This window comes from Helicoverpa zea, chromosome 1, assembly GCF_022581195.2.
Source record: "Helicoverpa zea isolate HzStark_Cry1AcR chromosome 1, ilHelZeax1.1, whole genome shotgun sequence".
NCBI lineage: Eukaryota > Metazoa > Arthropoda > Insecta > Lepidoptera > Noctuidae > Helicoverpa > Helicoverpa zea.
In genome coordinates, this window is record NC_061452.1 from 12,833,223 (window position 1) to 12,848,352 (window position 15,130).

At 35.6% G+C, this 15,130-nt stretch overlaps 1 protein-coding gene across 4 annotated transcripts in view; it reads right to left on the bottom strand.

The window, feature by feature from the left end:
• The window catches only part of LOC124631731 (neurogenic protein big brain), a 67,924-nt gene that overhangs the window by 49,011 nt on the left and 3,783 nt on the right, over positions 1-15,130 (bottom strand). For 2 of the 4 annotated variants that reach the window (XM_047166327.1, XM_047166310.1), the window contains exon 2: positions 13,897-14,023. In XM_047166327.1, the coding sequence (XP_047022283.1) occupies positions 13,897-14,023 (127 nt within the window). Of the gene's footprint in view, positions 1-13,896; positions 14,033-15,130 lie in introns of all 4 variants that reach the window. The other 2 variants (XM_047166318.1, XM_047166302.1) reach the window with 1 other exon arrangement.

Consider the following 15,130-nt stretch of genomic DNA (forward strand, 5'->3'; position numbering starts at 1 on the left):
TGTACGGTAACAACACTGATGATGGGCTACATTTTATAATTTTGCTTCTAACTAGATACCGATTCCAAGTTCAGCAATTAAAGGTACTCTATGTTTATCGCTCCTGAGACTTTCTTAAGACTTCAACTACGCCTGATTTGCTTGGATGCTAACTTGTACAACAAAGGATTCATCAAGTTTCGTGCTAGTTAGCACAAAGGCTTGTTCCGAACTCCAAATGTTTTGGAAACTGAAGACATGTATGTCTACGCGACAGCCATTTATCACTGCTTGTGACGTGGAAACAGATATATCGTCGTCATTGTTAGTGAATAGATTGCCGCTGGCCGGGTACACAGATTTCTCAGACGTTTGTTATATTTCTAAGAACGTTTTGTTTGTTTGGTATCACACAATCCATATAAAAAAACATTCTTGATTCTCAATCCTGTCAGAACAGTGTCCTCGCGACCGTCCCGAGGGCGATGTCCGGAATGCGAAGAAAACAATTTTGTTCCACTACCTTATTTTTAAAGAAAAGATAGTAATCTAGTAAGTGGCTCTGCAGAGACAGTTGAAAGTACGACTAGTTGCGGGAAGATAGTTAATATTCTGGACGAGTGTAACGCCCACCTGACTGCTCCGTACGGTGCGATTTCTTAATCGGGGCCATTAAGCACGACATTTATTTATTCCCTTTGCCACTGCGGCGCAATGAACAAAGGATTTAGACGGAGTTCGGGGCATTCGCGAGCACCAGCGACGTAAATACGACTAATGAATAAATCACCAGCTCGGTGGCTCCACAGGTTACACAATATTTCAATGAGCGCATTCTGAAATCCGAACAATTCGAGAACATAAGGGGGTGTGCAGTCTGTTGTATCGATCCGGGCCCGCCGCCCACCTGCAACCGTATTTAGTTGCACATCGAGCGAGGACTTGCGAAATTATTTTGCCACTTTATTAAAAATAGCGCTGACGCGCCACAGATTAAGGGATTTGGCTCGCTACGTAAACGGAGGATAAAGAAAGCTTATGAAACTGAGTTGAGTTCACTTTATCATAGTTTTTTCATCAAATCTTTTACAAAAAACTTGAATATTAAGTGAAGAATTTCGAAGTGATATTACACAGATCTGTATTGCAGCTTTTCAACGCCGTTCGAGCTGTCAAAATGTCCTTCAGGAGAAAGGATTTGTTTTCCAGTGAGGCGCGCTCGAAAGCGTTGCCTCGCCAAAAGGTGATTGTTACAGCAAAAACAAAGAACCGCTGACGCTCTGCAAAACAGCGTTAAACTTTGCGTTCAATTTCTTTACAGACAAGTAATAAATAAAAGAATTTGAAGTTGAAATTATGAATAATCCAAAGCGTCTGGCGAGTGGGTTTTGACGTAGGAACATTATTCATTATTGCAATCTAAGAATTTTACTGCAAAAAATAAAAATGGATCCATTTTCTTATTCAAATTGAAGAAAATTCTCTTTCAGTTTTCACCTTTACGCCCACTACACCATTCAATAAAGCAAATCAGTGCGATTTCAATAGCACATAGCGACGTAACCCAACTAATCAGTGACTGTCTGACCCGTGTGACCCTCTAACACAATTGATTTGCCCAATCAAAGTTTCATTACGCCGGCAAATGGAATCGGCCACCTGTAAATGCAACTTGGAACCTCCCTCCTCCCACTCCCGACAGCGAATATTTAGACTTACTGGCCGGAATATCTATGGAACGCCACTTCTTTATAGCCTAGCGAATTATAATTAAGTTATTATTTTGCGAAGTTTATTTAGCAAGGCATAAATTGCTTGAGTTGCGCTAGGCTTTTGTTTTACAGCTTATTTATTGGAAGCTGTTTAGGTACTGTAAATTAAAACAAGAAGCTAAATTGAATCGTTACTGCACTTATGGATACGTAATAAAAAATACGAAAAAAATATAACTTACACAAAGACCTAATAAAGCATCCCTTACATCCTACCTTTGTCAGCGTTTTTCTAAAGCTTTATTTTTATAAAACAACGGGTTTTTACTTTGATATAAAGTAAATACTCCAGCTTTTTAATACCAGTCAGTTTCATTCTTCAGATACATTGCCAAACTCTTTAGAATCTATTCGAACGCTTTGCTTTGAGGCACCAGAGACTATTAACACAAAGCTTTTGTATCAACTGCCTCCATTATGCAATGCCATATTTAGTCTGTGGTCTGCAGTCGGTTTAGTACTACAAACTCTTAATGCATTACTAATGTATTTGGTTTCATGAAATATATTAGGTAAATATGAATTAATTAGGCAGTAAATAAAGTGATTGTATTTTTGTAGCTAATAACTACTAAATTCATAATATCTACAGCCCAGGAACTATGTATATCGTAGCCTCGTCAGTGCCCTTTGAGTTGAGATTACAGATTTCGATCAATTTATATACTTATTTCAGGTCTTACACCTGTGATTTATTCCCGCGAAAATCAGACCACACCTTCAAACGTGTCAATACAGAAATAAGCTTAACAAAATTCTTTAAATTAAGATATGGAATGAGAAAAATATACCTTAAAAACTTGAAACGGCAACTATTTCTAAATAATTGAAACCCATGTAATATCAACTCTATGCTTTACACATATTACAAATAATAAATGAAAGTTTAACCGTAAATTACAATACTCAGTTTACCTGGGAACGTTCGGAAGCTATCGGAATTTAAACTAAAAGCTACGGAACTCCTTGTTCAATAGTTCATTGGTTGCGCAAACACTAACCCGTTTACTATTGCCTAATGTTGTGTTAATAATGCATACTTCCACTAACTATGGGTGAAGTAATGTGAACGCCTTTATTTTTGGGGGTTGACACATATACGTGAAACTATATGAATGAGTTTATTATCCCATATACCCGGATACAGTGTACCCATAAAGCCTACGTTACTTGGGAAGAGTATAGCTTTCCAACTGCGAAATATTTTTTCAATCAAAAAAATATTTCCTCCTTCTTCTACTAGAAAAACTACAGACAGCAAATAGAGCATTTATCAACCTTTTAATTTTTTTTTTATTTAATGAACTTATTTATTCACAATATATTTACATTAATTGAAAATAAAATAAAATAAACTTATATATATATATACAACTTAAAACTAATACAGTGCATCAAAAAACTGCTCCTCATCGCTGTCACTGGGTAATGTACCCAAAAGACTGGCAGCATTGCCACGTTGGATGGCATCATTTCCTCCTTCTTATATTAGTATACACTATAGTATAGATAAAATACTAAAGTAGTGTCTCACTTTTATGGCAGACGCTTATTATATCTGCTACTGAAATGCTAGCTCAGATACAACGGAATTCTATTTTAAATATAAATAACTTTACACAAAAACCAGGACAATAAAACTGTAAGCAAATAAAAGCCGACCGCAGTACTAACAAAAAGGCTCCTTATTTAAAATTTTAATCCCAACGCATCGACCGTCTAACAAATAATAAAGTTCCTCATACACAGTGCCATATTTCCTTTTATTTTTGTAAAAAATCCCGTGTGTGACTTCACGGAGGCGAGAAATGAAGACAAACGGCCAACGTGCGCCGCTCACAGTGGCCGGTAACTGATGTATTAGACACACATACGTGCTAAACATATAGGCCATGGAGAACAAAATGAGTAATAGAGATGCCATAACGGAAAATCTCCATGAAGGAAGCAACACGCCAAAATGCGGGTGACGAGAAACTGTCTTCGCCCAAACATGCCTTTCTGTGGACCCGATCAGTTTTTGTACTAAAATCGTTGACAGTTGTCAAAGAACCCGAACGCGTCGATAGTTCACTACTCGTAACTAATCGGTTTGGTTATGCCCAACGTATAAACTTGACCTAGAAGAAGATGCCTGACCTACCTGCATTCGCTCATCTTTCATTACTCCGTTATATAGGTGAATATACGTGCCCTATATCTCATTGGAAGCAAGATAACTGTTTTTACTTAAAAGCTTTCCTTCCCGCATTTAACGACCCATTACATAAAGGATAAGTCTTATGCCTTGCGTGTGAGCAGACCTTTACGCATCAAAATTATCGATCGTTAAAATACAGTCGTTATAACCAACTTGTTTTACGCGTCCCCAAAACTTTACTCGTTACGGTAATTAGCAATAAACGCGGTAACTCCAAAGTTAGACGTAAGTAAGTGACAAACAGCTATAAACTTTGTATAACCTCCTAAGTGACATAACACGGATAATCCAATTACACTAGGTTCACCTATAAAATGTAATATGGTCGCCAAATGCGTCGCTCGTGGCGCCATCTACAATAACAACATTCAGTAACCGCTTACGTCGATTATGTCAGTGTAGCTGATTTGTATACCGTGTTACTGCATCTGGTTAGACTGTAACACAAAGCCTGTGTTGCAAACTGGCTTGGTAATTATAAGGTTGTGGTTACAAGGCAGATGTACTAACTTGTGTAGGTATCGCGAAGTTTGTGTGTGATAAGCATTGTGTAACTTCATAACAAGAACATTGATGGAACTCAAACATATCCATAGAGTCGAAGATAGCTCATGTGGAAGCGACTGTTTTGTTCGTAGTTCGGCGTAGACAAAGCGAACGTTCATTGCTACGCAACATCTGCTACGCGACTACGCGGCTACGTAGAACCGTAGAATAGTATTAGAAAATCATTAGTTTTCATTTCAATTGTTTTACATGCGAAAAGTGTTTCAGGCTATTTCAAAAGCCGTTTCTTTGCACATGTATGTATATGACACACTGATTATAAAAGTATTCCATGTTCAAATAACATTGACGTTTTTGTTTTTCTAAATCAGTAGCTGCGCCTGCTACGCATTCAGAAAAGAAAGCCAGTCACAAAACCTGAAGTAGTACATATATTTGTTTACTATTGTGGAATCTAAAAAGAGTCGACGACTGATGCATGCGTGCCATCTGTTGTGACTGGTCAGCTCCAGCCTGATGTAGCTCTTTCCTCAAAAGGCCATTCCAGACCGCGTACATGGTGACACTCACACATAATATTATTTAATGATAACATGTTTGGACTTTGGACTTTAAAAGAGACTATGACTCTTAAGTTTGTTTCGGCGTTTCTTCTCAGGGATCAGTCAGTTAGGAAATGCCGACCTCAGCGTTCACAAAATGACGTGTAAAAGTGATGTAATGTCCAACTTGCAAAATAAACGATTTCATTTCATTTCATTTCAGTGTGTGATTGACATTATACATATGCAAGTAAATAGCATTATTTATTCTAAGAGACATTTTCTTTAAAGCCCAGCTGCTTATAAATTTAAAGAGACAGTCGTAAATAAAAATGTACTATCCATAAACTATGGGATTTTATATAATAGTCTTGACATTAAGAACGCAACAGCTATTGTAAAAATTGTACCTAATCAGCAAGCAAGTAAGCAGCAAGCTACCCTGACTATGCCAGGCACACGCTTCGCTATAACCGCCACTCATGTTCAGTAGTTCAACTTTATTACAAAGTTATATTATATTGAAAGATATTGATGATCCGGATTATCGCATAGTCGCTTCTGTTTAATACTGTAATATAATATTCTGATATAATATGCACACCTGCAGTGTTAGACGATGCGAACGTAGCGACATAACCGTCTCTGTGAAACAGGTATTAAGACAGAGTTTATATACCTATTTCGTCTTATAACTGTATAGGTAAATTAATATTTTATATTTAGAGCCGCTAGTTAGAATAAGGTAAAATTTTTTATTCACTAAAATTTGTACTAGAGGTACTTCTAAAATAAATTAAAAACATTTTTATTCGCGGTCATTTTTATAACCATAATTGATCTCAACCAATATATATATCTAGCAAATACTTGAATCCAAGCATGCTTAATAGACTCAATTAGATAAAAAGCTCTAGCGAGATCAACAAAATTACTTAATAGGTAATTTATTTTTAAAATGATCAAAGAGTTTAAAAGCTTTGATCTCAATATTATGGAAATTTGCGATATTTTATGTAAAGCTAAAGTTTGGAAGGATTACTTTCAGTCCTGTTAAGTTCGATTCTTGGAACTGTATAATGATTTAAATAATTTATGAAACCTAATCTCGTTATTCTAAGTGGGCACCTACTTCTATAATCCAAGTGGGTGTTAATGTTAAAATATATAAGAACGAAATATAATTACAATCTTTTGGAAGCTTACTTTAACAATTTTGAAGATGAATACTTATCGCTTTAATTTTTAATGTATTCTCTACTTCCTCTTCCTGGTTCGTACTCATTTGGTACCGGTTATGGTCATTCTAATCTAAATTTAAAATCGAATTTGGTTGTCGTAAAAACATGGAGTTTTGACCGAGTTTTAAGTGGCCCAGAATATTTCATATCAGTGGTTTTAAATACAGACAACCCAGGAAGGTATATCCTTCTTTATATTATGTTCAAATATCTGTCTGATATATATCTTCAATTCAAGCTACTGTAATTGCGGCACACAAAACAGCATCTGCCGTGACTTTACCAAAGCACATGTTCATAGAAGGCAATAACCTTACCGTAACGAGGACCGTTTACTTCTTGCCTATTACACAAAAGGAAAGAAAACTATGCCATTTCCTTTATCTAAGACTGTATGTCACCATCACGGAAGAAGTTTCTTATTGTAGTGTTTCTTTGTTGCACTAATTGTGGGTTATATTATGGCCATTAGTGTGTGCGTAATTAATTGACGCGAATCAGCTGAGTACATGTTGTTAATACCGCAGAACACGTGATAACTATTTACTGGGCTAATCATTAATTGCAAATAGTGGTTATTACATTTGTGTGCAATGTATGCGGGTCAACAGTTTAATTCAGCAGCAACCACGACTTAAGTTAATGACAATGTAGTTCTAAATAAAAATATACCTACAAATATCTCTACTGTTTTTATACTTATTTACTTTAGAACTTAAAATCGATTAGGCAAAGTATAAATATAACATTTTCCTTTTTCCAATTTGCGAATAAAAATAACGCAAAAATTCAACAGAAAAATCTGAACAGATTATGAACACAAAGCCGTGTAAATCAATCAAGTACGTAATAATAAAAGAAAGGTGGAAAGCCTTGTAAGGGATAGCAAGCCAACATCGATCACAGAAGATGTATGTACCTCTGTATCGATACATTACCTTATCACAATGTATTACCGAAGGTGAGGAACGTATGGTGATCAATTATTTACGTTTAGAAAGCTTCGGAACGTTATAACAAAGGTTTTTGGGAATAATGATTTTGAGGCCTGGTTGTGGCAATATTTTGACTGTATGCTCATTTTGCTGAGAAGCTGTTTGAAACAGCTTTTTATTAAAAAAAAAAACTTTTATGTGCAGCGGGTAGAAGTTGTTGGCGAAATGAGCATAGCTGCATCTATTTGACACCGACTTCTAGACCGATGCAATAAATAATTTGTATTTTTAGTGATTTTAGGATTTGGTTTATCGAAGGAGCTGTTGGAGGTATGAACGTAAAGTTCTAAGTATTTTGAAATAAATAAATAAATAATGTCGGGACACTTTTTCACACACGGTCGGTTAGCCCCATGGTAAGTTATTAATTAACTTGTGTTATGGGTGCTAACACAACTGATAAACTACATATAGCTACATATATACATATTTATAAATACATATTGTAACACCCAGACCACGGCCAACAAGCATGCTCATCACACAATTGTCGACCCAACCGGGAATCGAACCCGGGACCTCAAGATCGGCAGTCCGGCATGGCGACCATTGCGCCATCGAGGTCGTCGTAATAAGTATTAACAATCTTAGTTTTTAAAGTCGAAAAGACAGATGAAGTCATGCCAAAATGTTATTAAGTAAGCAAGAATTTATCAAATTCGCTTACACTTTAGTAATAAATAATTTAATATCATGCTGCTGTAAAACTTATTTTATGACTGTAGATCTAATCTAATCTAATATAGTATTTTCTTCAATTTTACTCAGTCTTAAATGAAACTATTTACTGCAGCTTTATGAGTTAATAAATCAAAATTATGCTTATCTACGAGACTATAACTTTAAAATACGTAATTAGTCCGCTTCAACAGGTATACATAGATCCAAATACATATTTCACGCTCCAATGATTTACCGGAATATTAATCACCATAATCATTAGTATTGCTTGGTAAAACCACATCGTTCAATAGATTCTGTAATTAAACGTTAAAATTATGGCCTAATTAGGTGCTTTAGTTATGACTTACTTGCTTTGCTTGTTAAAGTAAATAAGGGCCGATTTTTCAATCATAACTTAATTTTTATCTGAGGAATAAATATGGCGGTTTGACATATTTAAATTGCTTTACAAAAGTTGTCAAAACGTCAAACATATTTTACAGTTAGAAGTTATCTGACGATTGAAAAATCAGCCCTTATTTACTTTTCACAAAAACAAGATAGGAACTCTTTATTCAAATGTTCATTTTTAATTAACGCTTCAATATCCTGCCTAGTACAGTTGACAACTGGCTTCCTCCACGCGGTGAAAGTCAATCACAACTGTCTCATTCAATTTTATTACTTATTTTGAAAGCAATAAGGTGCACGAAGGTCGCATATGTAAGTTTGTTCAAATCCACCGACCTTATTATTTGATTGCATTCGATTTTCGACTCTATTGTTTGAGATATAACGTTGATGTTGGTGTGTTGATGGGGTTAGTATCTGCACGTGCGGTGACGTCACGAGAGCCGGTGCACGTGCATCTTGCGCGCGCGCATCTGCCGGGTAAAGTTCACTGCACCCCTCCCTAAAGGCTTCTCAAGATGTTTAAGGTCTGTAGATGAGTCTTTGTGTCATGATATTTATAAGTTGTGTTGGTCTAAAAATTCTAAAATGTTTCAGTTTTGTTTATTTATGAGTTTTAAGATTGCACTAGTTCCAACTTAGGTAAATATTTGAGTAAAAAAAAATATAAGGAAGACAGGATTTTGAGTCACCAAAATCATTGTTTTACCGAACTTCTTTTTATACTCTAACAACGTAGATAATTCCTTTCTTAGAACCGCCTACTTTGCAAAAACACCTACTTCTATTTAAATTGCTCAACTTGTTTTGATCAATCTCGTAACAAAAACATTACAGCACGTAAAATAAAAAGAAAAGAAAGCCGAAACAATTCCGTTAACCGCCACAACTTATATGGGAAAAGGAAAATGCTCGTGGAAAAGGTTTTATTCGTAAAGTTTAGTAACAAAGACTTTGAAAGCTAGTTCTGCATAGATTAGAACGGAAACTTTCAGAAAAATAGTGTTTGCGTTTGAAATAGGAATATCACAGAAAAAAAAATTACTTGAATTTCTTAATATTAAAATACAACATCTTGTTGCAATTCAGTTTTTAAGCAAAAAAGGTTGTAAACCATTTTTTCTCACCCAAAATTATTGAACCGCGCAAATTGCCTGCAGGTAAAAATCCGTTGCACCACAAAGGAATTCTTACAAACGTGGTTGGTATCCAAAATGCATATTGTGTAAAAGTGCTTTTGTTATCCAACGTCATACCTATATAAATCAGTATGAAGGTGTAGTTGCCTGGGACAATACAGCAGAACAGTTTCACGGACAAATGTCCGTGTGACAGACGGCATCAATCCTCTTTGTTAACGATATCTTCACAGGAGAAATGCTTTGCGGCAATGCTATACGAACTATTTGTGTTACTTTGACGCGATGTTTGAAAAAGGAATATGTAACTGACTGGCATTGTTTACTGATTACTTATAGAGGTTTTTAAATTGGGAATTTGTTTTTTTTTTTTTCATATTTTTGTTTCATTTCTCCTTTTTATGCCAACCGATTAAAAAAAATATTTTTTACGTTCTTATTAATAAAAAACTAAACCTACAGTTCTAATCCGATAATAGAGAATTATTATTTCCAAAGATTAATTGTTCTAAGATCGCTTCGAGTTTCGAGTTTCCAGTAAAAAGGAGCCTTTCCCCAAAGTTCGCAAATAAAAAAGGTCCATTTCTTACACGTTCTTAGTAACATAATAATTCATGTGAAACTTTTTACTCTCGTACTTTACTCGAATGAGATGTGGCTCAATTCCTTTTTATCGGAGTTTTCTTCCTGCAAGTGTTTCTACTAAAAAAGACTTGTTTTACCTACCCGAGATATATTGTAAAAAACCGAGCATTTTTATTTAGATACAGAAGTGAAACCGAACAAAGCAACCACATGCAGCGTTTTGTACTTTTTTTAAGCGCAAGCAGGAATGAACTCTACATTATACCTACATTTTGGCTTCTATAAAATATCCAGGTAAGGTAAGTTTCAAAATCGAAGGTGCTTGTTTTATGATACAACGGGCAAACTAATCGCCTAAAACAGCAATTACCAACTCCCATGATGAGACCTGCAACACCAGAGGAGTTACAAGTGCTCTGAAGTCACCGTACCCCTTAACTTAACCATCAGTAACTAGCCACGAGCCCCCTCATAGTATCATCGTGGAATCATGTTGACATTCTCATGATACAGATACGCACCTAATCCCAGCAGTAAAGCCGTCAAAATATTTCTTTGTCACACGATATTCCACGCTCGTATCTGACAGCCAGTAAACAGTATTCCGAGCCCAGTATCAGTTGGAGCTGGAAATGTATCGATATATCACTTTAAAGCAAACACGTCACTATGTTGGTATTAGTTTCACCCTGTCTGGACATGGTAGTGTTGCTCTTATCTTATTTGGAGATTGGATTGGACATCACTATCGTAAATAATACGACGATGGTTGTGTTTTGATAGACTAGAGAAATATTTATTTGTTTATTAAAGTTATATTTTATCACCGTTTTAAGTCCAAATCGACTATTAGTAGTAGTAGTCTAGCGACTCAAAAATGCCACATGAATGACGAATGAACCTTGTGAACATATAATTATCACGGAAAGAGTGTCCATGGAGTTCCTAGCTGATTCTTCTGGGATCAACTTTTTGGAGCCATGCAACCAGTGTGACGTTGTTATAAAAGCCTGCAAAAGCCTATTGGAATGAATACAATACTACCAGTTTTTTTCTAGAGATTTATGAATGAAATAGTTTAAGTGATTATTTTGTAACTAATTAATACCTTAATCGGGGTTAAGAAACTTTATTCTCCTAAGAATTACAATTCTTAATACAAAGAAAAAAACTGGTTGTATTGGTTTTTTTTAAGTTTGAATATTAAAATATATCAGCGCAGTAAAATCACTAGGGGAGCCGCACAACGCAGAAACAGCAGAAATGAAATTTCTTCAAAATTCGTACATTTTCATATTCACATGAATTTTGAAGTGAAACATTTTGGTAAATTCGCTCGTTTTTATTCAAAGCTGTGAGATTGGGAGGCTGGATATTACGTTGCAGTAATCCTATGCGCTGACCCGTGCGGTGCTCAGTCTCATCAAAACCCAGCCAGCCGTTTCCTCTGGTTTGCGTTACAAACGAACACTCAAATACTGGTGCTGGTAGTGATATCTCATTATCTGCGAAACTATTTAAAATTTTACTAGCATTTGCTAGTACATATTTATGTAAAAGTGGTTCTTATTTCATTTAATTAATTGGCCTTTTGGTCCCATTCTTTCTGCCCCTTGTTACGTCAATGCTTGTAAACTGGACTTGCAAATTGACAGGACGAAACTTATTCACCAAATAAATTACCTAATAAATCAATAAGAAGACTTCCATTTTATAGAAAAAAGGCTCTATACATATGAGAACAGCAATCACATAAACTCAAGAAGTAGAGAAAGAAAAGTCGTTCCCACTGCACTTGTACACAACATTGAGCCATTTATTTCCTCGCTTGCCTCCACCAACGACGATAAGAGGATGACACAAATTCTCTCCCGCTCCATTTATTTTAAACGTCCAAATAACTGCAGATTTTGTAAGTCAATAGCAATATTGAGAATATAAGTAGTTGCTATGGAAGTTTGGCAAAATATTGATGCTGAATTGCACGTTTGAATCGGTTCAATGGTGTATTTTTTGTGTTTACAACTACGAATAGAATAACCGTTCTAACTTTAAGCTGCAATTAATATACCTATATACCAAGTATATGTAAGTATGTATTGTACCCACGTCATTAGTAATGTTGGTCTGGCTACCACTTCAATAAATATTTAGTAAGTACACAGACATACTCCAAGTTGTATACGATGCCTACGAAAGCTCTATAAAATAAAGAAAAGAACACAAACTGCGATGTCGTAACAAAATCTCATTATTAAATATTCATGCCCCAATAATAACTTGTCTCAAGCGAATAAACCTCACGAAATATATTGCCTGGATTTAAATAAATGAATTACATTGTGCTGCCTGATAAAAAAAAACCGCAAATTAATTCGACACCGTATACTGAATTGGGAATGAAATTCATATATTCATCCCTATGGAACAACCAATAAATTACATTTCGAAATATAAAATTATTGAACGCTCGAACAACGATTCGACAATCGATTAATTCTGCCCAATCGTTTAATGTAGCTATTAATCTCTTTTTTGCTAGTGGCGCAGTTTTATAAATATATTGTTATTTAATGCATTAATCACGTAGACTGACAAGATTAATGCAAAATAGTTACAAAAATATGAAAAAGTCTGAAAATGATATTTAAAATAATTTATTTTCATTTTGACACATAATACGCTTTTAATAAATTATTTGCTAAAGCTTTTATTTTAGAAAATAGTAAATTTATTTGAAAGCCAGCATTATAACTAATGAAGGCATACTTTGTTAAATGACTGTTAATAAACACCTATTTATTTTTAGTTTATTTGCGCAAACAATGGTAACGCATTGTTTGCAATTGTGTTGGGCTCCATATTCAAACTTATTATCACGTATAATTAATGGCATTGATTAACCACATCAATTATTATAAGCTGCTGTCACTGAGTGACCGACCTCATTACTACAATGATTTATAATTAATAGATATTATCGAACTGGCCATCAACTTGAAGAACCATGTTTTCATGAGAAAGAAATTAGGCCCAAAGGAGTACGAAAATATCTTGTTTTTGCATCACATTTTAACCTTGACATAAGCCCTCGGGTGGAATATCGGTCAACTTAGTATGGGATAAAAATAATTAGGTTAAGAAAAAAACAAAGGTCGAGCATTAGGGTCGGATTGACCACTGGGACCACTCACAATATTCGTATTTAGAACGACATTAATATGAAATTAGATACCTGGAATGCTTATCGAGTGGTAACGAAAATAGCGCTGATGGACTTAAAAAAAAAAGATTCTGATTGCTATCGTATGCGGGTTTGTTAGTGGCCAGAATTCCCGCAAATGCATGATGACATTTCTGCATCCAAATACGTGGTGCAATGTTGGTAGCAAGCAGTGAGGCGAGACGAAACTGCATCGCCTGCATTGGAAAGCTTATTCCGAATCTGTCATCTGGATATACGAAGTTTCCAATTTTTAATTGGAAACTGAGAGAATTGGATACATGTCTTCTACGAAATTTGTATTGAACTCGCTACTATGTATGCAGAAGAATCGAATTAGATAATAGAATGCTAAACGAAAATTGTTTTGGTGCATTCTAGCTATTTTAAATTGAAAAGAAAGGAACCAATAGAAAAGATCTAAGACGTTAAGATTTTGTAGGTATGGCGCTGAAAAAATATGTTTAATTCAACAAAGTTGCGCTGTCCACTGAATCACAAGGTATTCACGTCTACAAATATCAAATCTATGTCGCGAGCAGGGACAACAAGGCCTCAAATGATTTTTTTTTTTGAGTGGCACTTGACCAAGTATGTAGCTAATAAGTACTACCTATTAATTCATTACACTAAGCTTACCCATATATAGCAGCTGCACCCGCTATAGCCCCGCCGCACTGTGCTGCGACGTACAACGCAGCCCGGAGCGGCGACACGCGCCGCCGCACGCATAACGCTGCGGACACCGCAGGGTTCACGTGCGCTCCTGTGCCACATGTAAGAAACATTACACTTTAGCATCCATCTTCTACTTCTTTCTCTATAAAAATATAGTTGTTGAAGTCATATTATATGAAGAATTATCGTTATCCACGAGTGCCTATGTTTGGACCGTTATATTAGACAAGACCTCTTAGAAACTTCTGGTTAGAATATTGCTGGAATGTTTTGATTGTCTGAATAGATAGGTTCCTGTGCTTTTAGGAAACGTCAAAACCCTTTATTCGGTTAGTTTTATTTATCCCTTTAGGTATATCGTCAACATATCACAGGATTACGTCCTGTCAATTTGCTTGGCAAACAGGTGGTATATAACCTGCAATCGAATTCCCCTAATTTGTAATGTCTAACAGGAATAGTAGAGTACAAATACCTATCGCTGTTTCTTTCAAAACAATTCAATAACCAAGAAACGTAACCAGACACTTGTTTGAAGTCCGCGTATCAACAAATGACAAAGTTGAGATTGTCCCGATTCGCATTGAAATGTAGGACGAGCCGACAACAATGAGTTCTGTTCACCGCCCACAATTTGTAGCAACGTAAGCCTAATAAATTGTGATTCATTTATTTGAGAAAAGTATTTACTGAATCATACAATGAGCCTTTACTACAGGTTTAGAACGTTGGGACATGTCGCTTTGTCAGCGTTGTGACAAATCAGACTCGGCTTGCGATGCGATTGCCAATAGAAAGCCACTCGAACGAAGCTGAAAGATTTTCGATTAAAAAGCTTCAAAATTGAATTCTATTATTTACACACTTTTATTTTGTTTTTGACTACTTTATTAGTTTCTGCGTGAAAGCGATAGCGTCTTAACTTGTTCTTTTTGAAACTTCTTGGTGTGCGAAGTCTGCAAGTGTTCACAAATTGAATTTAGTGCAAAAACGCTTCAAAAGCGGTACATAAGGTGCTATTTATAAAATGATTTACAAAAAAAGAGTCACGTGTCAATGCTATTTTCCTACCCATCTTGAGCGGATAAGCAATTTGCATAAACAACAACGATCATATTTCGACACCTACGAGATTCCGTGATGAATTTATAATCTTTGCATTTCTTTTTGGAGCAAAAAGCTCCGTTTATGAAAC